General features: G+C 54.7%; 7 protein-coding genes across 7 annotated transcripts; 1 reads left to right on the forward strand and 6 right to left on the reverse strand.

The window, feature by feature from the left end:
• Nucleotides 1–6457: 6457 nt before the first annotated feature.
• BKA78DRAFT_354641 (uncharacterized protein) lies at nt 6458–6835 on the reverse strand (the record flags this gene model as incomplete). Its single annotated transcript, XM_066891766.1, has 1 exon — nt 6458–6835. One exon carries the CDS (start codon nt 6833–6835, stop codon nt 6458–6460), a length of 378 nt encoding a protein of 125 aa, XP_066741598.1.
• A 1050-nt stretch (nt 6836–7885) lies between these two features.
• BKA78DRAFT_254239 (heterokaryon incompatibility protein-domain-containing protein) lies at nt 7886–8290 on the reverse strand (the record flags this gene model as incomplete). The annotated part of the gene is made up of 1 exon (XM_066884885.1): nt 7886–8290. A coding segment is annotated over one exon (405 nt), but the record flags the coding sequence as incomplete, so codon positions are not given.
• A 3115-nt stretch (nt 8291–11405) lies between these two features.
• Nucleotides 11406–14454, reverse strand: BKA78DRAFT_332520 (uncharacterized protein; the record flags this gene model as incomplete). The annotated part of the gene is made up of 4 exons (XM_066889990.1): nt 11406–11564; nt 11689–13921; nt 13952–14005; nt 14039–14454. The coding sequence occupies 4 exons, from the start codon at nt 14452–14454 to the stop codon at nt 11406–11408; spliced, it is 2862 nt and encodes a 953-aa protein (XP_066741600.1).
• Nucleotides 14455–15105: 651 nt separating this feature from the next.
• Nucleotides 15106–17125, reverse strand: BKA78DRAFT_332521 (uncharacterized protein; the record flags this gene model as incomplete). Its single annotated transcript, XM_066889991.1, has 2 exons — nt 15106–16713; nt 16931–17125. 2 exons carry the CDS (start codon nt 17123–17125, stop codon nt 15106–15108), a joined length of 1803 nt encoding a protein of 600 aa, XP_066741601.1.
• Nucleotides 17126–17236: 111 nt separating this feature from the next.
• BKA78DRAFT_285450 (uncharacterized protein) lies at nt 17237–19233 on the reverse strand. The gene is made up of 3 exons (XM_066885701.1): nt 18758–19233; nt 18364–18702; nt 17237–18316 (listed from the first exon to the last, which is right to left on the reverse strand). Exons 1-3 carry the CDS (start codon nt 19220–19222, stop codon nt 17432–17434), a joined length of 1689 nt encoding a protein of 562 aa, XP_066741602.1. The 5' UTR covers nt 19223–19233; the 3' UTR covers nt 17237–17431.
• A 3-nt stretch (nt 19234–19236) lies between these two features.
• BKA78DRAFT_319679 (uncharacterized protein) lies at nt 19237–20609 on the reverse strand. Its single transcript, XM_066888878.1, has 3 exons — nt 20171–20609; nt 19898–20089; nt 19237–19845 (listed from the first exon to the last, which is right to left on the reverse strand). The coding sequence occupies exons 1-3, from the start codon at nt 20171–20173 to the stop codon at nt 19660–19662; spliced, it is 381 nt and encodes a 126-aa protein (XP_066741603.1). The 5' UTR covers nt 20174–20609; the 3' UTR covers nt 19237–19659.
• Nucleotides 20610–20648: 39 nt separating this feature from the next.
• On the forward strand, nt 20649–23393 carry BKA78DRAFT_171246 (uncharacterized protein). Its single transcript, XM_066883246.1, has 3 exons — nt 20649–21081; nt 21142–21215; nt 21271–23393. Exons 1-3 carry the CDS (start codon nt 20979–20981, stop codon nt 23236–23238), a joined length of 2145 nt encoding a protein of 714 aa, XP_066741604.1. The 5' UTR covers nt 20649–20978; the 3' UTR covers nt 23239–23393.
• Nucleotides 23394–23781: the final 388 nt, after the last annotated feature.

The following is a 23781-nucleotide window of genomic DNA, read 5'->3' on the forward strand; positions in this document are numbered from 1 at the left end:
CTAGCGTGTGTGCGCGACTGGACTGATTGGAGAGGCAGAGTCACGCGGCAACCAGGTGTTCATGTGCGGCTGCTCTCTTGAGTGTATAAGCTCGCCCACCCACTCTGTCAAGTCCATCGTCAGTGAAGGTACTGCAGCGAGTCGTACTCTTTCTGCAGCAACTAATGACGTACTCTTGTTTCTCGCTCCTGGCTGCGTTCCGCTCCGACTCCTTAGTGTTCTCGATTTCGGAAGCGAGGGGGACCCGTAAAGCTTGGTCTTTATACCATGCATAGATGGTTCAGGGGTAATGAAATAACCGCAGCAGCCAGCATTTTCAGAAAACGTTGGAGTCCAATGGCAGCAATAGTTGATATCGCGTCTAAAACCACCGCCAACCGCCCGCCTAATGAAACAGGCAGGCCCTGCGCAGAAACAACAGCAATGACAACGCAAACGACACAACAGAAAAAGTGGATACGTGGAGTAGTATAGAGCCAGCACCAAGAAGGGTCCGGTGGGAGCGACAAAATAGTGGTCACAAAAGTCCTCGGGTAGAGAGGCGAAGACAGTAGAGGAGAGGCAGGAGAGGGGGCTTTTATAGGTCGATAGGGTGGTCTGTGAACTGTTTGTCGCGTGGAGAGGTAGGTGAGTAGCAGGTGACACGCATGAGGGTGATAAGGGAGTGTCACGAGGCAAGCAAATTTCAGGGGGTCGGTCAGGGGTTCATTTACGGCGCGTCTCTTGAGTATATAAACTCGCCTCAGCCACTACCCTTTCAAATTAATCGTTAGTGAAGACGTCAAAGTGATTCAAGCCTCTTGAAGATGTACTGTACTGCTACAACTCACAGATTTCGATACCACTTGTTTCTTGTTCCTGCCTACGCTCCGCTACCTAGGTTTAGGCAAGGACATCAAAGCTTTAGCCTCTCAATCACGGTAGCGGCCAGCATTGTCAGAGAACGTTAAACTTCAACAATAGTTCTAGTTAACATCGCGATGACCTAGAAACGACAGCAGCAACAATACAAGTGACACAGGTGGAAATGTGCGCGCAGCGAAGCAAAGACAGTATAGCACAGACTGTTGTAGTTGCGGGTACTTAACGGTCGTAATAATTCTTAGGTAGGGAGGTGAAGAAAGGAGGGGAGTGAGGAGGGAAGAGTGTTTTATAGGTGGTTGATGGGAGTGATAAGGGAGTGTCACGCAGCAAGCAAATTTCAGGGGGACAGTCAGGGGTTCACTCGCGGCTTCTCTCTCAAGGATATATGTCCGTCCACCTACCCTTCCCTCCGTCAACACAGGACCTCTGTTGCAAAGCAGGGAAGCAGCGTCTATTACGTCTTTCGCATCTGACTGCTACCATCATAGTCAAAACCGACCACTTGTTTTTCTTTCTCTGCCTTGCTCCGATGCCTTGACCTCCTGAACCAAGAGAGCGTTTCCAATTCCTTTGACAAAGCGTCATGACGAGAGAGAGCGTTTTTAAGGAGGTATTAATGTGCAACTAAAGCAAAAAGAAGCAGCTGACTTGCCTAAGGAAACGACAGCGATGCTGTTGCAAGTGTAGCACAATCGAATTGCGCGGAGGTGGAATACCAACATGGGAGAGAGTGCGGAGTGTCGTGCAGCCGAGCCAGTTAAGACCTTGAGCTGCTGCTCAAATCAAGGAGTAAAGATAGAGTGGAGTGAGGACTCAGTAAGAAGGAGAAATAGGGGTGTTTTATAGGTTGATTGGGTGGTCTGTGAGCTTTTGCGTGCGGAGGATGGTAGCTAAGTGGCAGGTGACACTCATGACGGTGGTGAGGGAGTGTCACGCGGCGAGCCAACAGGAGATGTTCAGGGGTTCACGCGCGGCTCCTCTCTCAGAAATATATAAACCACTCACGTCCTCACAAGCCTCTCAATCGACACAGCGACCTCCCTTGCAGTACAGAAAAGCAGGACGTTAGATGCCTCAGATCACTGCTGTTGGGATTGAGCACAGCCACAGATCACATGTTTCGGTTGGTTTTGCTCTGCCGCTCCATGGTGGTTCACTCGGTCGAGAGCGAGTTCGTTTGTGTCGAGTTTTGGATCTTGCGGCTCAATGGCAAAGAACAGCACCATCGCAAAGTGTGGAAATTTCGTCAAACAACGTGCAGTGATACTGAAGATCATAGTACAGCTCCGCAAGACGGAATGGATAGACAAAATCTACAGAGTTGAGGAAACAAAAGTAGAGAGAGCACGATAGGCAAAAGAGTGGCAAACGTCGTCTGTGATCCAAACAGTGGATTCGCCTTTCCGGTAAGTGCAGTCGGTATCTTCACCGCACGGAGGTAGCAGATGGACTGCTGGTGGAGATGTGCGGAAAGAAATCGAGTGAGGTAGGAGATTTTTATAGCCAGTTAAAAGGGCTTATCGGTGATAGAGAGAGCGCCAACATGGTATCTTTAAGCCCATGTCACGAGGCAGGCGCAATAAAAGCGACGCATCTACAACGCGAACAGTGAGACTTTCCGCTGCAACAGGAGATACTCTGATTCTTTTTGCTTTTCCAGATAAGGGAGAAGACTGTTTCCTCGCTCCCAGCTCTGCTATGCTACCTCAGTCGACTGGGCCGCTGCATTTGATCAAAAAGGGTGCATCGTAAAGAGGTGATGGTGCAGTAAAGCTTCATCAGAAAATGTGGAAGTTAGAGGAATGTGCGGTGACACTGAAGACACACTAGTTCCGCAACACGAAGCAGACAAGGGAAATCTGCCGAACTGACAAGACAGAACAAGGAGAGGCCGCGCAAGACAAAAGAGTGTCGAGTGCTGCGTTTGACCAAGAAAGTAGGCTAGATCTTCTCCACGGTATACAGTGACTGCCGTTCGCCTGCGCAAGGTAACAGGCAGTCCACTTGTGGTGCAGTGTGGAGAGAAAGGCGCGATAAGGGAGGTTTTTATAGCAGTCGGTTCTGCCTCTGCGCGTCACATGGTTGACAGATGGCGCCGACTCAGCACTCACAAGCCCCCTGTCACGATTCAGGGGCAGTAAAAGCGACGCATCTACGTGGGACTGCTCACTGCGACAGAAAGCACTCATTCTTTCTGCCATCCCAGCAAGGACGAAAGACTGGTTTCTCGCTTCTAACTCTACTCTGCCACCTCGATCTCCTCGACCAAGCAAGTGTCAGGGGGATCGGTGTCTGTGTCGAGTCTGTCATTAACAAAGCGTGACGATGAGGGACAGTGCCGTTAAAAGCTACAGATATGCAACAAACAGTAGCTGACAAAACCAAGCTGCGAAGAAAAGGAGCAAATATGGCGCAAACGACACAGAAACAGGAGTGTGCGGAGATGGAAGGCCAATCCGAGCAGAAGTCATTGGAGCTCGAAGGGTGTGAACCAGTCGACTCGAGAATTGCTTGAGTAGAGGAGAGGGAATGGTAGGGAGGTGAGGGAGGGAGGAAGGAGGAAGAGGCAGTAAGGTTTATATAGCTAGTCCAGTAAGTCCATCAGTGACAGATAGCGCCGACTTAGCAGTCACAAGCCCCCCTGTCACGAGACATGCGCGCCGATATCGGGCAGACTGGCGCGCAAACTGGAGACCTCGAAACTATATATTCAGGGGCTGATCCCCTAAAGACAAAGGACAACATCGCTCGCAGCGATCGAGCCTTTGGCGTGTATCATACAGCCACATTGTCTCTTCACTTCTGTCTCCTCTGCGATCCACTCTTGACAACGAGGAGCTGGGGTTCGATCTGAGAGGTAGTCAAGCAGCTAAATTCTTTGCAAAGCTAGGAATGATGGTGGTCAGCATTTTCGTGCTGTGGTGGAGCGCAACAAGAAAAGACGCGAAAGCTGAGCGGAGCAGACGTGCGATTGGCACGGCAGCTGTGTCACGAATGAGCCCGGCTGCAAAAATTAAGGTGAGAATACAGCGAGAAAGGGACGCAGACGCAAGAGTGTGCAATCATTGTCTGTCTTACAGCTCGTCGTAAGGGGGGACTCTTCTTCTGGTGGCCTCACCGCTTGTGCACGGCTTGCCCGGAAAATGTGTCGGCAGAGTTGAGGGAGCAGGCAAGATATTTATATAGGGAATTGGCGACGGAAGATGGAGCTAGATGAGTCACCTGCTGCGGCAAGAGGAAGGAGCCAGTCAGTCGCTTCCAGGGGTAAGTCACCTGTCCATTTTCAGGGGTCGGTCGCTTCCTGCTGCTGCACTTAGCGTAGACTTCAACCATATAAATACTCGACCAACTTGACCTGGAATTTTCCAAGCTTCTCTGTAGATTAGTCGTCGTTTGCTACCCCGGCCTGTCGTCACCTTCAAAGAGAACCACTTTGGTTTTGTGGAAAGGTTTTACCCCTGCAGCTTCGAATTTATAAAGGCAAAGGAGGAATGTAGCAAGAGACACTGGAGTGAAGCATATCGAAAAATGCGGAAGTCCAACAGCATGCTCTGATGACGGGCAACGAAGCTGCCTAGTCAATGTAAAGGACGTAGCAGGTTGCGCTAAGCAAAGAGAACGAAGTAGTTGAGCCGACCCCAAGACACCAGGCAAAGGGGAGAGAAGTGTATTTAGACGTAGTCTGTTCCACAGCAGTAGCATGATTGCGTATTTCAATCAAAGCTCCGCGAGATAACTGTGGATGAGAAGTAAAGAGGGCGGAGTCTTTTATAGGTGTGTCAGCAGGTATTAGGCATGTGACTGCTTAGGAACGTGGGCCGTAGTACTGGGTACTAGCTCGTGGCCATGTGATCAGGGGCGAAAGAGCTCAGGCGGCATCGGTCCTGGAGCGTGGGTATAAAGGCAGAAGGTTCTCAGGGGAGAAAGATGTCTGCCTCACGTCTTGAGTCTTGATAGCTCTTCCTCAGTGGCTAATTGTGCGCAAATCCCATGCGATACAGCTACTGGTCTTTCTTTGTTGTTTCCCCAACTCTTTTCCTGGAGGCCCGATTGCGCAACTTTCTCTCGTCAAATCTCCATCAGCAGAAAATGACGAACGACACCATGTATGCATACTGATCATGCTCAACAGCTTCGATCCAGGACGCCAGAAACTCAGGAGGATTCGTCGGCAAAAGAGATGGCGGACCGCCAACCAAAAAGCAACAAGTCACCGGCTGATATGGTATGAGGAAGAAGGCCCCAGTCAAACCTTCGAGTCGGCAGAGCTTTGTCGAAGCAAAGAAGGAACGCCGATGATGAGTTCCTAAAAAAAGGCGGACGCGGAGCTTTATAGAAGAGCCGACAGCAAGCGGCCAGCGGCAGCCACATGCGGGACTGTCCGGAAATCCCAATCACGCAAGGAGGTCATCTGGCCAAAGCGGAGATTTCCAATATACTCCATCGGACAGGCTTGTCCCTTTGGTGAGATAAATACTCCCGGGCTTTTCAAAATGAACATGCCATCAGTCAAACCTTCGCAAGCAGAATGTTTACATCGGCTGCACCGACTTTGGTCCTGGCGAGAAGAAGGTGAATTGGTGAGCCTCCCTTCGGACTCTATCGCCAATCTGTCCGGCTCTGTTGAAAATCTCCGCATTATAGCAAGATGTTGAAAGACACTGATGGTGTTCAATGCCGACAAGTCTTCCGCGAATATACTGGCGGAAGCCCCCCTTTCTGAAATTTCAGGAAGTAAAGAAATTAGGACGACCAGGCAGCAGACAGTACTCGCCACTCTATACGGTGATTCCTGGGTTGGAGCAAGCAGAGGGAGTCGGGGGTTGATTCGAAAAGGGGGACGGGCCATGGTGCTTAAATACCTCCTCAAACGATCGCAGGCCTTGTACCTGACCAGCAGTGACTTGAATCTTCGCACCTGATGTCGCTGTCAGTTCTGCGCGTATAAATACTTGACCGACCGCCAGATTCAACCAACTCTTTCTCCAGTCAACTCCCAGTCGATCGGCAAACATGGACACTGGGAAATCAACAGTTCGACGTTCGCCACTCGTGCAGGTCTTTTGCCTCCCTGAACCGAGTCCCTCTGTCCCCGCATTTTTCAGCATTGAGTGGTGGTGTTGGAGCGCATCAACAGTTGCCCATGCCAACTGGTTGCATTTCCGGTCAACAAACCTGCAGTCCCTGAACGCAGGCGTCGTAAAACCGGGAAGACCTCTGACGGACCGCAAAAGCCAAGTAGCCAGAATGCAACATTACTTTCAACCTTCAAGGTTTCTTCGAGACTCGAGCGGGTGAGGGAACAAAGTCGGGATTTTGGAAGAATTACAAGAGGCGTGTAGCCGCCCCCGTACCCGTAAGCGATCTGATGAACATTGATGCTTTGATTTGAGGCCTGGAAGAAGACGGGAACTATTGCAGACACCTCTTGCTTGTCTATCTGCTCCGCAAGAAACCGCCTTTCTCCGCTGGTAAAATACCTCTTGACACTCTTCTCATCGCTGTCGCTGATTTGACTTGTTCGCTGGGTACGATCTCCGACTGTCGCCGTCAGCGGTCTTGTTGCGACGAACCAAGTGCGCAAGGAAATACCTTAGACCAGGCAAAAGTCCTGCAAGTCCTTTTCCTCTTTTCCTTCCATGGCCTCTCCGTACATGATGCCTTCGATGTACGCTTCTCCGATGAATTGGTATCTTCCTTCTTCTCCTGGATCCGGCCGCAGGACGTAGGGAATTGATCCACCCGATAGAATGCAAATGACATCGCCCTCGGAAGCTGATTCTTCGACAAGACCCATGTATCCTCTGCTTGTCTTGATGAAGATGTTATGCTGACTACGTGCCTCTACTTCCAAGGAAAATGGAGGGCCAAATCCAACGAATAAACGCTTGTCGGGTTTAATCATGTAATCGGCGAATTCTTTTTTCACTCGCTCGTCTATAAACCCTGCTCCACCAGAAATTGTATTCATGATGGCTTTCCCAATGTCATTGTAGATGACACATGTTTGAGCTTGACTTTCAGGGCTTTGTCCAGACGAACGACATGTTTCTCTCTCAATATAAGGGAACCAAGGACGGAGTATTCTTGCTATAGCTCCACCGGAAATTGCATTCATGATGGCTTTCCCAATGTCATTGTAGATGACCCATGTTTGAGCTTGACTTTCAGGGCTTTGTCCAGACGAACGACATGTTTCCCTCTCAATGTAAGGGAACCAAGAACGGAGTCTTGTTGCTATACCCCCAGCACATGTTGCTGATGGCAATCTAGTCCCCTTTGTGACCGAATCGAATTCGATGCCCCGGAGATGAAGCTCTTGTGTGTTTCGACCTTGCGTTTCAGTCGAGGTGAAATTACCACAAGCTTTGAAACTTTTCCGAGAGCCAAAAGGATCCAAGAGTGAGGGGTGTCTGATATTCATGGTGTCCCAACGAGCTGCCCACGAGGGAAAGACTGGAGATAGCGGGCTCTCGCGTACGACACTGAGGAAGTCGAGGTTCCGAGATTGATTGATAAACCTTTGAGTGAAATCCGCAAACACTGTAGCTACATCTTTTCCATAGTTGATAGCACTTTGAAAGTAGTCTCGATCGGATGCGATGCCAACGAGAGCGAAAAGTTTATCTTCAGGTCTGGAAGCTTTGGAGCATCGGGAGCTGTACGCAAGTTGGAAGAGAGATGGTCCAGGAGTGCTGCGCTTACACAATGAAGCGTGTAAAAACAACTGATCTTGAAGCTCATTACGTCTCGTAATGGACTTCAGAAATAGGTCGACAATTTCCTGGAATGCAACTTCGACCGTTCCTAGGATCATGATTGCCTCTTCTGCTAAAGCTGCTTCTTGAATGACCCAGGTACGAGAAAACCACTCCATCCGGTGCGCGATCAATTTGATATCTGGGTCTTCGAATGCGCCCTCGAATTCTCGATGTCGTTGCTGGATCGGAGTTCTTGCCAGATTCAGATAATCTAGTAATATAGAAATGTCCTCATGTTGCAATCTGTGAAGTCCCATTGGGTAGATTAGGACACGAGATGCATTTTTGTATATCTTGTGCATCATCTTGACTTGCTGATTCTTTTCTTCAATGGCTGCAGGGCTGTCCTCCTCTTGGTTGATGCAAATTGCATCAATCCAAAGATTTCTTGACTTGTCTCGAAGACGCAAGTATTTCAAAGCTCTGAGGCAGGTGACAGACACTTTAAGTGTTGCGTTTGTGTTTGAGGATCCACAGTAAATGGTAGCTTTGCCCAGGCTCCACACGTAGGACAGCGCCTCATACTGCGGCTTGCCATCCATAGAGACATGGACAATCTTGCACCGCGGAGTTTCGTCCTCTTCTCCTTTGAGGAGTTCGAGAATTCGGAAAGAGTTGGATCCTTCGAGTGGAGCATACTGATAACGAGGGGGGCTTTCTGCCATGGTCGCGAATAGCCAAAAGGCTGGATGTAAAAACCCCGGCGCGGGGCCAAAATTGATGGGATGAATCCAAAACTTTCGCTTCGAGTCCCTGTCCGTGTTCTTATCGAGGGTCGCCGAAGATCGTGCAGTCGAAAGCACACAAAATTGCAAGAGCACAAGTGGAGGTCGTCCTTTGGAGACGCGCAATCAACGGTTGGCGCGAAAAGTTTGGAATGATTTCGTCGAGGTCGAGCAGCAGTGGAATCAGACTCAGGCGTGGATCGAGAGAGGAAAGACAGCGATGGGCTCTCAGTCCCGAAAGCGAGCAAAGAAGTGTCATGGACGAGGGACGGGGTCGAATTTTCTGTCCATGGGAACGAGCGTGGCTGAATATGTACTCCAAGCACTGCCCTTTGCTCTCATCGCATGATTGGTGGGCAGTCTGCAGAATGGCGAGTTGTTGGGAGGGGACACAGCGACAACTGTCCAGTGGAGTCGGCGGCTGTCCCATGCGACGCAAGCTGCAGCGCCGTGAGTGGTGCACGGTACGGTCTCCACCGAGCTCCACTAAATTGTTGTCACCGCCTCCCACTTCGCAGCCTTGGGGCCAATCAAGCAAGCAAGCAAGACCAAACCATCAACATGCGAGTCCATCTGGCAGGGGATGACTAGTGGTACAGTGGCTCAGTTGTGCAGTAGCTTAGCTCACCATAGTGAAGGCGCAATTCCAAAGATAAGGATGGCCATGGGCAAGAAAGCGAGCAGGCAAGCGCGCAGTTCATGACGCCAGTAGGCGCAGTCACCTTGGCCAGGTTGGGCAATCATGATGTCTGCAAGCTCAGGCGCAGTAACCTTGGCCAAATCATTGTAGGCGCTTCATTCAGCCCACCCACCGTCTTCTTCCTCGTTCTGTGGCGATGCGGGGAATTCACGCGCGCTGATTCTTTGGTACCTCCTGCAAGAGAGTCCTCGCTGTGAATTTCTAACAAAGTCTCACCCAACTACTGTGCTACCAGTAGCGCACCAAATTGCCCATCCAGTATCCTCCATTAGGCGGAAACGTCGACCGAAATCACCAAGCGACAACACCGGACACCCACACCACATCTGTCTGTTTTCGCCTGCCGCCACTACCGTGGCCAACAGCGCCGCGCACATTATCACAGCAAGCACGCACCAGAAACAGAGTCGAATTTTCCTTCTTCCTTGTTTATCTGAACTGAACGCGAATGTGGGAAATCCAGAGCGAGCGCCTGTGGAGTGGTGAGTTGAGGAATGGAAGACCTGTGGTCTTTATACTCATTCACCCCTCATGAGCTCTGGGATTCCCACGTGCTTCTTTTGCCGTGCGAGCGGCGCTACAAATACTCCTCCACTCCCAGTCTTTCTCTAACCATCAGAAAATCTTGAGTCTGCTCGTATTGCTTGTCCCTTCTCATTAGCAGCTTGACTTCTGTCCCGGTGTTCTTTCCCCTGAGGACGCTAGTCCATTCTACGTCGAACAACTGTCGCGCTGTACCCGAGTGTTCTACGGGCAGTGGACGAAGATACAGATAATCGACACACTACAATGATGCTGTCAGTCATCACCACGACTTGGAAATTCAGACAGATCTTCAGGTCTCTAGCGACTTTCAGTTGTCCTTTCTGCGAAAACAAACCCGAAGAACCAGTAGGCCAATCCTCAAGTTGTGGGCTCGCAGTAGTAACTTCTTGGGGATGTGTGTGTCTCTATCGCAAGACTGAGAACTGGCGGCTTGTAGAGGCAAGACCGCCGCCTCCTTCTGATTTTATACTCGGTCTTTAGTCGTCACGGGACTCGAGGTCTGGTGCGCGCTTGCCGGAAGCGACAAGAGCTTGGTTCATCGGGCTACCGCACGAGGCCTTTCAATTTGCCGCGGAGGTGTTGCATGAATCCTGGGTATAAAAACTAACCACATCCGCCTTACTCCCTGCGAAACTAATTCTCTTTGCTCAGTGATCTGGGATTTGTTGGCATCAACAACCTTACTATTGGCAAAGCGCCGATGGCAATGTGCATACTGCTTGGTTTCCCCTGGGCTTCACAGTCTAGAGTCCAATCCACTCGCAATATCCGAAAGCAACAACTCGCCATGCCGAAGAAGACCGCCACGATGCGCGGACGACGCTACCCATGACGCCACGTCTTGAAGAGTCTGGCCCATGAAAAGAGCTCCAAGAATTCCAAAGATGCCTCCTCAAACAGGCTAGAAGAGCCAAACAAGTAGGCTGTTGGGACAGTATATTTCCAGGAGTATGCAAGATCTCAGGGGTCTGAGGGCAGTTGCGAAAGCTCGTGCTTGTCGAAGCAAGATCACTGCCGTCATGCCTCTCCTCTTTTATACCTCTGACTCGACGAACTGGAGTAGAGGTCATGTGCAAACGGCAAACTGTCAACTAAGCCCGCCATTCGACCAGACCGTGGTGTGTCTAGCCAATCGAATGACTGCGGACGCACCAAAAACGACGCCCGGCCAGGCGTCCGCATGACATCCCTCCATCATTCTCTCCTTTGTGGCTGTTAATACAGAAGTAAGGTACCTCCTCTCTTTTCACTGCTTCTGCATCTGGGTTTCTTCCCTAAAAAGCCAGGCTAAAGGGAGGACCGAGGGACCCGAGGAAGGACGACGGGTGATTTTGGAGTTTCGAGATCTTTATTTCTCTGTCTGTCCATCTGTCTTGTCTGTCTCGTATTCAACCTATATAGCACCTAGAACCTCGCACCTAGAACCTAGCACCTAGCACCAGCACTCCAATCCATGCCATGCCATGCCGAGCCGTTCGCCGTATGCATTTTCTTTCTCTCTTTCTCTCTTTCCCTCTTATCCTCTTTCCATGCCCCATGCCCATCTCAAATCTTAAATCCAAATCTCAACCGGAACCCCATTCTCCTCGCTCCTTGCTTGCTATCCGGCGGCCGTTTAGTGCAAGATGATAAGAGGAAAGTTGAAGAGAGGAGAGAGGAAAGCAGAAAAGAAGTATGGAACCAGAAGAAAGAAAAGCCCGAAAGTAGTCGCCCGTGTCGCCGTCGACCCATCGCCAGAGCGGAGAAGATTCATCAACCACATCAAGCATCACCCAAGAAATCGCCCCAAGTAACTCGTCCCTCTCAAGGCTAAGTGTAGCTCCTCATGGCATCCAAGTACCCCGTGCCGCCCTTGAGGTCGCGCTCAAAGCTAGCCGCGACATCCAGCACGCGCTTAATGTGCTGCATGCTGAGCTTGCTGTGCTCGTTGACGGCCAGGGCCTGCGCGGTGCGGACGGCGTTTTTGATCTGCAGTGCAATCAATCAGTACATATGCACGAAGATGATCTCGGGAGGGGAGTGCTTAGGAGAGGAGGGGTGAGGGAGAAAGGGAAAAGGGATAGGGGATAGGGGAGAAGGATGGAAAACGCACCTGCCGCCCATTCATCTCCTTCCTTGCCAGCGCATTAAAGTCATCGGCCGCAAACTCATCCATCTCCATGCCCTCCATATCGCGAACCTTGTTCAAAAACATTTTCCAAATCTCGCGCTTGGCATGGTGTCCCAGATCCTCATAGCGCAAGCCCATATGGATGCGGCTCTGAAAGGCGTCGTCAAACGTCTCGACGCGATTCGTCGTCAAGAACAGTATGCCCTGGAAATACTCGAGCAGGCGCAAAAAGATGGAGACGAGGGCGTTGCGGTGGATGTCGTGGATCTGGCGCTTTTCGAGGAAGACGTCGGCTTCGTCGAGGAGGAGGATGGCGCCCCAGGAGTGGGCAATGTCCATGATTTTCTGCAGCTCTTGCTCCAGCCGCCAGCTGTCGGTGCCCAGCTCGCCGGCGGACACCGCGTACAAGGGGCACTTGAGGAAGTCGGCGATGCCCTCGGCCGTCAGCGTCTTGCCGACGCCGGGGGAGCCGTGCAGCACGAAGACGAGGCCTTTGCCCTTGCCCTGCACGACGTCGTCGATGGTCTCGGCGGCGTGGAATTTGTGCGACGACACGAGCGCCTTGACGATGGATTTGTCGTTGGGCGGCAGCACGAGCGAGTCGAAGGCGCCTTCGTTCCACTCGATGTCGCGGATGCCGGCGATGCTGAATTCGAGCCACCGCTTGTCGGCGAAGCTGAAGCCCAGCACCACGGGCGACGCGATGAGCAGCTCTTCCTCGCCGAAGACGGTGTTTTTGGTCTTGTCTTCGTCGTCTCCTGCCGCGTCGCCGTTGGTGCTGGCGGCAGTGTCGCCGTTGGTCAGCTTGTCCAGCTTCTCCTTTTTGATCTCCTGCCCGTCCTCGTCCACCGACACCTTGACCAGGTGCGCCATCTTGTTCTCGTCGTAGACGAGCTTGAGCTTAAAGTGCTCCTTCTCCTCATTCTCGGGGTTGTTTTCGGGCCCGTGCACCTCGCACTCGCTCGAGGAGCCGTCCTCGTCGTCGCTGTCGCAGCAAATGTCGTACAGCGCGTCCTGGTCCTTTGGCTTGATGAGCGAAATGGGGTAGTTTGGATTGATGCGGCGGAAGATGGCGGGGTCGATCATGACGCGGCCGTTGACATTGTGCTTGGCCACGGCCTTTTTGCGCTTCTCAAACGCCAGGCCCTTGTGGAAGCGGTAGTTCATGCCCGTCATGGTGACAAAGCGCTTGCCGCGCTCAACCAGCTGCTTCCGGACGTTGTCGGCGTCCTTGTGGTAGCGTATGGGGTACGTGGCGAGGCTGGTGATCTTGCGCGGCCCCTTGAACGCGTCGACGTTGATTTCAAAGTCGCCCAGCCCGTAGTTCTTGCCGTCATACTCGAGGTAGCGGCCCTCGATGCAGTACCACTCGCCGCGGATGAAGGACCGCTCCTTGTACGCGTAGTCGACCTTGAAGGCGCGGGGGTGCTCCGCCGCGCCGTAGGTGGTGGTGTAGGCAATCGTGTTTGGCTTGAACAACGCCCACAGCAGGTCAAAGGTAATGTTGCCGGCCTCGAGCATGGGGTACAGCGTCTTCTTGGTCTCATCATAGTCCTCGTCCAGGTACTTGATCAAGATCTTGCAGTGAGTAGCCATGAGCCTGAGCTTCTTCTTTTGCTTGCGCTTCTTCTCCTTTTTGGCCTTGTTCTTGAGCGTCTTTTTGGCATGGGTGCGCAGCTCCTCGAGGTACAAAAACAGCATGTTGGGATCGATCGACGGCTGGTCCTCGACCAACGACACGCCCTTGACGTCCTTGAAAATCTCGGAGAGCGCCTCGCGCAGCAGCTTCGACTTGATGTCGACGACGGTGCTGCGGTACTTGTTTTCCCAGTCGAACCGCCGGCGGACGGTAAAGACGTACGAGTTGAACTCGTCGACCGGATCCTCGGCGCTCTCGGTGAGCTTGTAGTTGTGAATGGTATTGTCCCACAGCTCGTCGACGCGCTTGAATTCGAGCATGGTGCCGCGCTTGGCTTGCACCTTTTTGCCCTTCTTCCTGCCCCGTGACTTCTTTTTGAGCTTCATCTTGGCAACCTCGGTCGCCAGCTCGTCGATTGGGGGCGGGTCCAATTCGCTGCCGCCCTGCGCCGCATTAGTGTTCCTCGCGCGCATAATCTCGAGCATGAGATCCATGAGCTTGTTTCCGTCCCCTTCAGGCTCCGACACATCCTCAGGGTCCGTCTCGTCAACATGGCGAGAGGAGTGCGACTTTCTCCTGTTCTTCCGGCGGCGAGCACGCCTTGACTCTTCCTCCTCCGACTCACTGTCCTCCGACTCGCTCTCACTCTCCTCACTCCCACTCTCGCTCTCCTCAGACGACTCGGTGTCGTACTTTTTGCTCTTTCTCGCGCGCTTTTTGCCCTTTTTCGCCTTGGTCCGACGCACCTGGACACTCTTCTTGCGACTCCGCTTCCGCTTGGCAGCCTCTTCTTCCTCGCTGCTCGACGACGACGACGAGTCCTCCGAGCTCGACTCGTCCTCCTCGGTCGTGTCCGAATCCGAGGCACTGTCGTCCGAGGAGCTGTCGTTGTGGCGCTTAGCCTTTTTGCCTCGGCGCTTATGTGCGTGCTGCTTCTTGCCGCTGGCGCTCTTTTTCTTCTCCGCTTTCTTGTTGGATGCCTTGGTAGGCTTCTCAGCGCCCTCGCCGCCCTCTGTGGTGTTCAAGTCTGGATTGGGCGGGTCGGTAGCCGTTTTGACGTCGACAGGGTCGCCTGGCTTGGCCGACTCGTCGCGGGGAGCGGTATCCATGGTTTGGTGGTGGTGAGTGGAGCTACGGGCACTAGCAGGCTCGTGCAGTGGTGGAGCGGACGGGGACGAGCCGGCGGCAGCGGGCGGCGCGGCGGGCTGCAGTTGTGGGGATGGCGTCGACAAAGGCGTGAGGATGGCGGCGGTTTGACAGTTGGTTGCTTCTTTTGGGGGAGAGGAATAGGGAAGATGCTGGGAGACGGAGGATGGAGAGGAGGAGGTCATAGGATAAATAAGAGTGATGGAGCGTTGCAGGCGGCAGTGCGACGACGCTGGCCGAGTGTGACTGTGATGGGCGAGATGCGTTGGCTCGTGTTGGTTGGCATGCGAGCGAGGCTGCAGCTCCCTAGTACATGAACGACAAGCGACTGTTTGGCGGCCACGAGGCATCATGATAGTTAAATACACGCGCGCCCCGGGGCCAGTCTGCCAATAGAAACACCTCGAGACGCCGCTCACCGGGCGCTTGCAGCTCTGCCTCATCCACCACGCCCCACTGCCTTACATTGAGAAAACCAATCTATGCTCCGATAGGGTATACCGGCCGCCCAAGATGCGCGCGCGCTACAACTTACATCGACACCGGGTGCTGCCTGGCTGACATGCAATACCCACAACTTGGCCACCACTCACCAGGCAGAATCCATCATCCTGCTACGCCTCACTCTTCTTGCCCAGGTCCTCGCTCGAGCTTCCGCTGCCGCTGCTGTCCGACACCGTTGGCGGCGCCATTTCCTTGCCATCCGGCCCGCTCATCTTGGTCCCTGTTGCGTCAGCACCGCTCGCATCCGCCGACACCACCATCCGGGGTTGCTGCTGCTCGTCCGTCTTCCTGACGCTGCTAGCGCGGCTCAGGTCCGACATGCTGGCCGGCGGTGTCTGCGTCCGCAGCCCCAGATCCCTGGAATCAGCCGCGTTCGCTGCATCAGTCACCTGCTGGCTCGCTGGCGGCTCCACCTGCGCGATTGGCTCGCCAGCTTTGTGTGGCGTCATGACGACCGGGTCTTTTCCCGTCTCTTCCTTGGGCAGGGTGCGCCAGACCACTGAAAAGCGATCAAAAGCCCTGGTGCCTTTGCGCAGTGAGCCCTTGATGCCGTCCATCTTGTCCCATTCGAGTTCAAAAACTCCCGAGTCGTCTGGCTGTCCTTCCTTTTCAGGGCCACGTCCTTCGAAAAAGGTGTTGAACCATACGTGCGCCACCGACGTGACCATGGTATACCCGTACATGGCCTTGTTGCGTCGCTCAAAGTCGATATTGACGTCGTTGGTAGGGAGAATGACTCGCGACGATGGGCGGAAAACAACATCTGCGCCGAGATCTGTTGGGGTGTCTGTGCCGTCTCGCTTTTGCTGCTCTCCAGCCTCGCTGTCTGAGTTGGTAGCAGACAACTGCTCGAGGTTGGCTTTGCGCTCTTTCGACGGCGCACGCTTCGAGCCGCTGCCGTTCCCCTTTCCCATGACCTCGACCACCACATCCGCCAGCTTCGCGCTGTCCTTGACCTTGCCCCTGACGACCTGCCTCTCGGCCTTGCTGAAGGTATGAAAAGACTTGATGCGTCGGCCCTCATCAACGTAGCCCTCTACGCCGACCTTGACGCCGTCTCTCAAGCCCCACACATGCACCTCGAGCACCTCAACTTGGCGCTCCACGTAGATCTTGCCGCCCTTGGTCCAGCGATCCACGTAGCCGACCCACCGCAGCTGGCTGGGAATGCTGACGCCCGCGCCAAAGCCCGGCCGCATGCGCCGCTCCGTGAAGCGGTTGAGCGCATCTTCCATGCTCCAACCCTCTTCCGAAATCAGATATGCGCAGCTCATGGTGCCACTGCGGCCTTTGCCCGCCTTGCAGTGCACCACCACGACTCGCTCCTTCTGCTTCTTGTCCTTGTCCTCTCCAGACCCGTCTTCACGCCTCAGCCATGCCGCCATACTCGCCATGACGCGAGGCACGACGGAAAAGGGCGGCGGGTGGTGGTCAGGCCAGGGAAAGTGCCAGACACGGCCATGCACCTCGTCATCGCCGTAGCCGGTGCCCTCGGCGCGAAACTCCCATATCGCCCACTGGTCGCCGTGCTCCTTGTCGAGGTACTTGACCAGTGTGTGCAGGGGGTTTCGGTATGCGCGCGTTGGGTATGTGCCGCTGGGTCCTGACGTGGCGATGATGTTGGGCGCTACGTAGCAGAGGTCGAGGTTTGACGCTGTGTGGTGCACCCGCGGCGACGCGACGAGGTGGCGGAGGAGGGATGTCTGGTACGAGGTCAGCTGGTGTGGAGAGATTGGGCGGAATTGGCAGGAATGCAATGGGCAGGGGAAAGATGCGCTCCCGCAGGACGACGGACCATGAGAGAGGTTTGTTGTTTGGTTGCGCCACGCGGCTCAGGTGCAAAGGGTCAACAGCGTCCGACAAAATTTCAAGTCGTTGTGCAGGTGTTGCGGTTCAGTTGCGGTAGTCCGGAGCTCGTGACAATCAAGAGGCCACGAAAGTCAGTCGGTCGGGCGCTGGGTAAGAGGAGTTCGTCGAGTGGGTAACGAGGTGGCGGTGTCGGATCCGGTTATGCGCAATCGCATGCTGAGTAGTGGCGGCTGATAGAGGGCGGTGGGTGTTATACCAACAGGGGAAATGGGGAGGAGTGATCAAGCGCGCTGGGCTGGCGACATCAGAGGACGTTGTCATCCTGGGCAGCGCTGGCTACGTCATGATCCCCCTTGATCCCTGCAGGCCAATGAAGCGCAAGACAAGCAACGAATCAAGCCCATCACTCCCCCTTCAAGCATGCGCCAAGATGTTTCCGAAGCTTGTTTGTTTGTCTGTCAATGTCGATTGTTTATTGATCTGCCGAATGCTGTTCGCGAAACAAGGCATGCAGAAGTCGATGCTCGAGTACGCTCTCGGGATCAACGGATATCTTGGCCTCCGCACCATCAAAGCCCCCTTCTCGGCATTCATGCATTGATTCCAACATAGCCCATGACCTCATGCTCATTTCTTTTGTGGATTCTTCTTCGTGTAAGCGCTCTTCGCCAGATGGGTACCATAGTACTTCTTCAACCACGTCTCGACGACTCGGACGCTCGACTCCTCGATCCCGCAACCCCTCATCATGTCGAGAACCAGCCACGCGCGCTCGTCGTTGGCCGCTGCGCACCGCTTGGCCATTGCGCCAAACGTGCCGCTACGCGGCGAATAGCCACGCTTGCGCATCTCCCGGTAATGTAGAAAGGCATCCTCATAGTCCTCCTCGACCAGGCAGATGAGCAAAAGGCGGTCGTATGTAAGGTGGTCGGGCCTGATGCCGCGCTCCACCATTTCCGACATGAGATACATGGCGAGGTCCTTTCGCCCGTGGAGGGAGCGCAGCAATATGTTGAACGTTTCCGTCGATGGACCGCCGGGGCAGACGCTGTTGAGTGCCTTGTACTGTTCAATGGCATACTCAATGTCCTTTTGGTAGAGTGATGCCTCCATGGCGACATGGACTAGCGCAATGGGTACTTTCCGGCCCTCTTTTGCAAGCTTGCGGAGAACTTTGAAGAGATTCTTCGGCCGAACGATTTCCCCTCTTGCCCATCTAAAAAGACGCCTTGTCGAGTACTCATTGACCACAAATTTGTTTTCTTGCATGATGCACAAGACGGATGCTGCCTTTTCAATGTCTCGCGCCTGCACATAGGTGTCTACCAGCATCTCGTATTGATACTGGGTCAACACTTGCCTGCGCTCGCCTACCAGGCGGAAAACGTCGCTAGCAAGTCTGGCATCTCCGTGGCGAGCTGCTGTAGCAAGGACATTGTCGCACATGCCTGCAGAGGGTATTATGTACCCAGGACTGACCTGCCGACTCCATACAAAAGACGTGACTTCGTGCTGGCAATTCATTAGCATGATTCTAAAAGCATGTGGAGTGCACTCACATTTTGCATATCACTCGCCACATCCAAGAGGCGGTAATACACCAATTTGGACACGCTGTTTTTCCCAGCAGCCGCGCGCTCCCGCACAATGCGAAACGCCTCGTCCGGTTCTTCGGCATCACAGAGCATGTGGATGACCATGTCGTAAAGCCAAGGCTGAATCGTAATGCCATCTGCTTCCATGGCCTCGATGTGCTCCAGTGCGAATTCAAACTGTCGGTCGCGAAGCAAGCCGATGGCGATGTCATGTTTGCCGTCTTCTGTGATTGATATCCACCTTTGGCGCATGTACTCTAGTATTGCTTCGCGAAGCAGGTAGTCTGGATGGACGGCGAGAGCCTGAATTGGTCAGCCGTGGGCCGAATTGGATGGGTAGCTTTTGATGCGTCCATACCTTGAGGACGTTGTGGCATATTTCCGACGTCGGCTCAAGGCCAGAGTCTGCCATTTCCTTGACCAGCGCGCCGACAGCCCCAGCGGATCCCAATTGTGCGTCGGTATTGACCAGTATGGCCGCCGCGTACATGTCAAGGTCTGGTTCCTCTCTCCGGACAGCCAACAAGTCGCTGATTATGTGATGCGCCATTTCTACATTGCCTTCTGATGCTACCTTGTGCAGCGACTTTTTGAGCTGCGCGGAGCTCTTTCGAGAGGGTTTAGTTACTTCTTCAGCGACTGCGGCCGAGGACTGGTGGGCTCGTTGTATGCGGGGAGCGGAGAGCGGTCGGCGAGAGGTGGGGAGAGCGAAGCGGCGCAAGCTCGCCGTCGACAGAGCTTTCGATGTCCGGAGAGGCGCATTGCTGAGCGATGGGCGTACCGAAGACCCCAGTGTCTCCAGTATCACGGCAGCTGTGGACATGGAGTTGGTTGTGGGGAGTGGTCAATCAGTCTGGGGAGACGGCCGCAGCTTGGCCGCACTACATTTCCATGACTCGCGAATCCCTGCATCTTCAGACGTCACCAAACAATGTAAGTCCAGCTACCAGTCAAATTGTAAGTTTTGGGCGAATTCAGAGCTAGATAATGACCAAAATTTGTTCAACGAGAATGCAGTAGGGCTGGTGGATATTCATGTTTTCACTTCCTATCCTGACCCAGGCAGCCGTAGCAATGCCAAATAGCTTTTAATGCATGACTTCCCCAAGCGCTGACAGCAGTCGCCCAAAGGCAAAAGCCTGGGCTCGCAGGTTTCCTGCCTGCTTTACTCCAGCACAAGACCTGGTGATACCTCCAACGCTTTTCGGGCAGTCCGCACTGCTTGCGCTCATGTCGAAATTCCAAAACCCTATCATCACTTCAAGCACCACGGCCTCTGCCCCGGCCTCCGCGACCTCCTCTGCCCATTCCGCGGCCCCTGTCGCCACGTCCGCCGTGGTCAACGCGCTGGTGTGATCCTCCGCGGCCTCCGCGATTCGCCTGGTCGCGCTGCTGTTGCTCCTTGACCACGTCGATGATTTCGTCGGGCACGCGCAAGTATTTTATCTGGGCACAAATCAGTCGTGGTTCCCCAGCGCATGATGACAACACAACATACGTTGTTCCCGCGAATGTAGACTTCGGGCAGCCGCCAGAAGCGTTCGCCGTCGGGGCTCGTCTGCACAACCTCCTTCAGCGTGAGGTTCATCCAGTTGTCGCAGTTGATGAGGTGGCCGTTGAGCGTCTCTCCGTTCTTCAGTTCGACGAGCATGGGGTGGCCTTGAGCGGCGTTAAGGAGGCCTAAAGGCAGCTTGAAGACGCAAAGTCAGCGCCTGCACACGGTGTCATTCAATATGCTATTCTGCGGCGAGGGTAAACAAGGTCGGCTCACCATGGCGACGGGAGGGACAAGGTGGCGCGAGGAGGTGGATGTAGCGCGTTGGACGGCGCAATGTTGGAGATGAGGTTGTAGTAATGCGGACGCTGGGCAGGTGGTCGCGACGTGGATGTGATGACGCTGTCCTGGTTCTGAGTGAGGGCTGCGAGACCAACCAGGACGGGAGCTCCAGTGTTAGCGTTGGCTTGATTCTTGGCGGTGGTTCGGGCTGGGCGGAGGCTCTCGGGCCTGCCACGGGCCGAAATCGTCCGCCCAACCTAAACGAGCACACGCCGCCCACGCATCTGGCACCACGACAGGAACCAAGGACTCGACCGGCCTGTCACTTTCAACGCCAGCCGTCAAGTGGAAATGATGGGCGACGCGGCAGGCTATGACTGCCGACCCAGATCTCAGCATGCGTACGAAAAAAGAGTTCCCCAGCTTACAGCCTCCATCACGATATCAATATCAACATCAACATCAACCCCTTTCTAGCACGTCAACTCTGGTCACGACTGAAACATTCTCCTCCAGCAACGTCGCTGCAGAGTCGGCTATGGGCTGTGGAGCAGTCGCCGACTGGCCACACTCGGGGCGCGTCGAGGCGCAGCGACCGAATCAGGCGCTGTCGGCAGGCCGGGGCTTACGCGGCGCCTTGACATTAAGAACAGCCTTACCCCGTGCCTCGCCTTGGACATTCCTGCTGCCTGCAACCAACTTGTTCTCCCCACTTTGTTCTGTTTCTGTTTGTTCCGCAGAGTGATTTGTGTTTGCTTTGTCGCCGTCTCGTGTCTCCATTACTGCCGCCTCCTCCTTGGCCATGCGTGCCTGCCTGCGCGCCTTGGCTATCGTGACGGCCGCTGCGGCTGTTGCGGTGCCAAAACCAGAGCCCCAGAATGACCAGCCCCTCGTGCTCGAGCTTGGTAATAATGCACATCTCGTCTCTCCAGCTACTGTACCCGTCACTGACACTACAATTTTAGATGCAAAGGATGCCCGCGCTACATTCAGCGTACCCTGCCAAGGCTGTCTTGGCGGGGACGATGACGAATCGCTCGTATGCCCTGAACTTTCTTAAGACCATGCCCAACCCAAGCTGACGGTTGCCTTAGGTATTCGACCTTCAAGTCTTTCCCTCTGCCCAGCCCTGTGGACAGAGCAACATCACCCTCAACGGCCAGCCCTTGACTCAGCACTGGGAAAACGTTCACGCCGAGGGTGCCGGACTCATTGCAGCACACCACGAACCCCAGCGCCAGCTCAACTTGACCTGGGAAACCCTTTGCCTTTTCGACACTCTTCCGGAATCAGACGAGAGCAGCGCCGCTGCCGACGATGTCGCCCAATTACTGACCGTCAAGGTCCACGACATTGACGACAAGCCCGTCGGGGGCTGCAAGGGCTTCACTGCCTCCTTCAAGCAATTTGCGCAAAAGGTCGACCTCCTCCGGCTAGCTACCAAGCCGATCCGATCCGCTTCAGGGGACGTCGAAGATTGGCGGAACCCTCCGGCCGCACTGAGGCTCGTGCCGGTCGACTTTGACCATTTCCCCGAAGGCTTCTACCACCAGGGCCCCTCGATTGAGCAGGAGATTCAACTCCTGCAAGACCTCGAGGCTGAAGAAAAGGAACTCCACCACCGCATTGGTCTTCAGAAGGAGCGAATCAAGGCTCTGATCAAGGACAATGCCCACGGATTCCCCGGTGATGCTAGCAAGTGCGACAACATTTCCTGTATCCTCAAATCATTCTTTCACAAGGCTCACGGCGCCATCCGCATCATCTACGTCAAACTTCGACCCGGCCACGGACGCCACCACGGCCATGAGATGATGGGCCATCACCATCACGGACCCCAAGGCCACGACCAGGCTTTCTACGAGACCTCGAGGCTTTCCGAACACCATGGACACGATCAGATGGGTGGCCACCGCGAGCATGGCAGCCACAGGGAAGAAGGTCCGGAGCACGACATTCACCGTGGACGCCCGGACCATGGCCCCCATAGGGAACCAGGACCTCCAGGGATGAAGTTCGACATGCCCCCTCCGCCTCCTCCGCCAGGCCCGCCTCCTCCATTTCCTCCTCCATTCCCTCCCCCACCCCCAATGGACGGCACGGGCAGATTTCCACCACCCCCTGGACCCCCTCCACCTCCTTATGGAAATGGCCCACCCCCGCCCCCGCCACCATTTGGTGGTCCTCCCCCATTCGGCCCCCATCACGGGCCTCATCACGGACCTCCCCGCATCGTTCACATTTTGATGACCTTGGCCTCGATTTCCGGTCTGGCTTTCGTCTTCAAGTTTATCAAGAAGCACTGTCTCTCGCTCCGCAAGCGCACTGAACTCCGCGCCGCGTGCGAAGAACGTCGGACTGCTCGCGAATATCGCCGTCTGGCGCGACGCCACGCTTGGAACAAGTGGTGGAGTGGCCGCAATGGTGACTGGGAGAGGCGCGGCGACTACGAGGAGAAGAGGGCTCTCATTCTCGAGCAGGAAGATCGCCTGGAAGAGGCCATGCAAGACGAAATCAGGCAGCTGCAAACCGCCCAGGAACTGGCTCACGACATTGTCCGCGCTGAGGAGGGCCGTTTCATGCCCGGCCCATCCAACTGTCGTGGTTGCGCCCACGCCGCCCACCACCACCACGTGCCTCACATGGCCCAGTACCCTCACGGCGGCATGTACCCAGGCGCACCACCACCAGCACCGCATGTGCACGTCCACCCAACAGCCATGTCCCAAACGACCAGCTTGCCCTCGTACAAATCCGAACTGAACAGCGTCGTCGACACGGACGACGCGCCCCCCGCCTACGAAGAGGACGCCGACAGCTCGGACATTGTCGTCGACGGCTTCCGCCCCTACAACCCCAGCGTCACCACCACGGCCTACACCCCCGAGAGCAGCATCCCCGACGTCAGCCCCCGGCCGAGTGCCGAGACGCTGCGGCGGCCAGCCGGTGGCCTCGGCAACGATGCCGACGGTGATGGCGACCCGGACGGCGAGGAGCTCGACGAGGAGCGCGAGAAGCCCACCGAGCCGGCCAGCGTGCTGGGCCGCGATCGCAAGAACTGAGTGATGCTGTGACGATGTTACTGTACTTGAATCAATGTGTAGAGCTGAGTCTGGCACTCGGCCTTGCGGCAACTGTGGTATCGAACGGTGGTGGTCCACCCCCCCGCGGTGGACTGGGCCCCGCTCGCCGGACAACTGATATAGCATTAATGTACATACCCGGACGGGACTGGGATACATACGACTCGGGATGAAATACCAATAACAACGCCTGGTCGTCGAACCCAATAGAAGCTCTTGAGCCGTCTTCCCCCCATCACCACCATCTGCAACGACACCAGTCAATGGGCCAACGAAGAGATGAACGACATCAAGACAGACTCGGACCAGAAGGAGACGGACCCTCACAACCGAGGGAGACCAGGGCTCTCTCTTTCCCCGCTCCTTTTCCTCTCCCTCCCTCCCTCCCTCCCTCTCCCCAAAACCAAACAACCACACAAACAACGGATGCACGGACGGATGGGCTAGGCAGGCGAACGGAATAGGTGGCGTCGGCGTTTTTTTGGATAGATCTTTTTTTCTTCTCATAGCAAATCATATCTT

This window comes from Phyllosticta capitalensis (assembly GCF_038381095.1).
Source record: "Phyllosticta capitalensis strain CBS 128856 chromosome Unknown BKA78scaffold_8, whole genome shotgun sequence".
NCBI classification, from domain to species: domain Eukaryota; kingdom Fungi; phylum Ascomycota; class Dothideomycetes; order Botryosphaeriales; family Phyllostictaceae; genus Phyllosticta; species Phyllosticta capitalensis.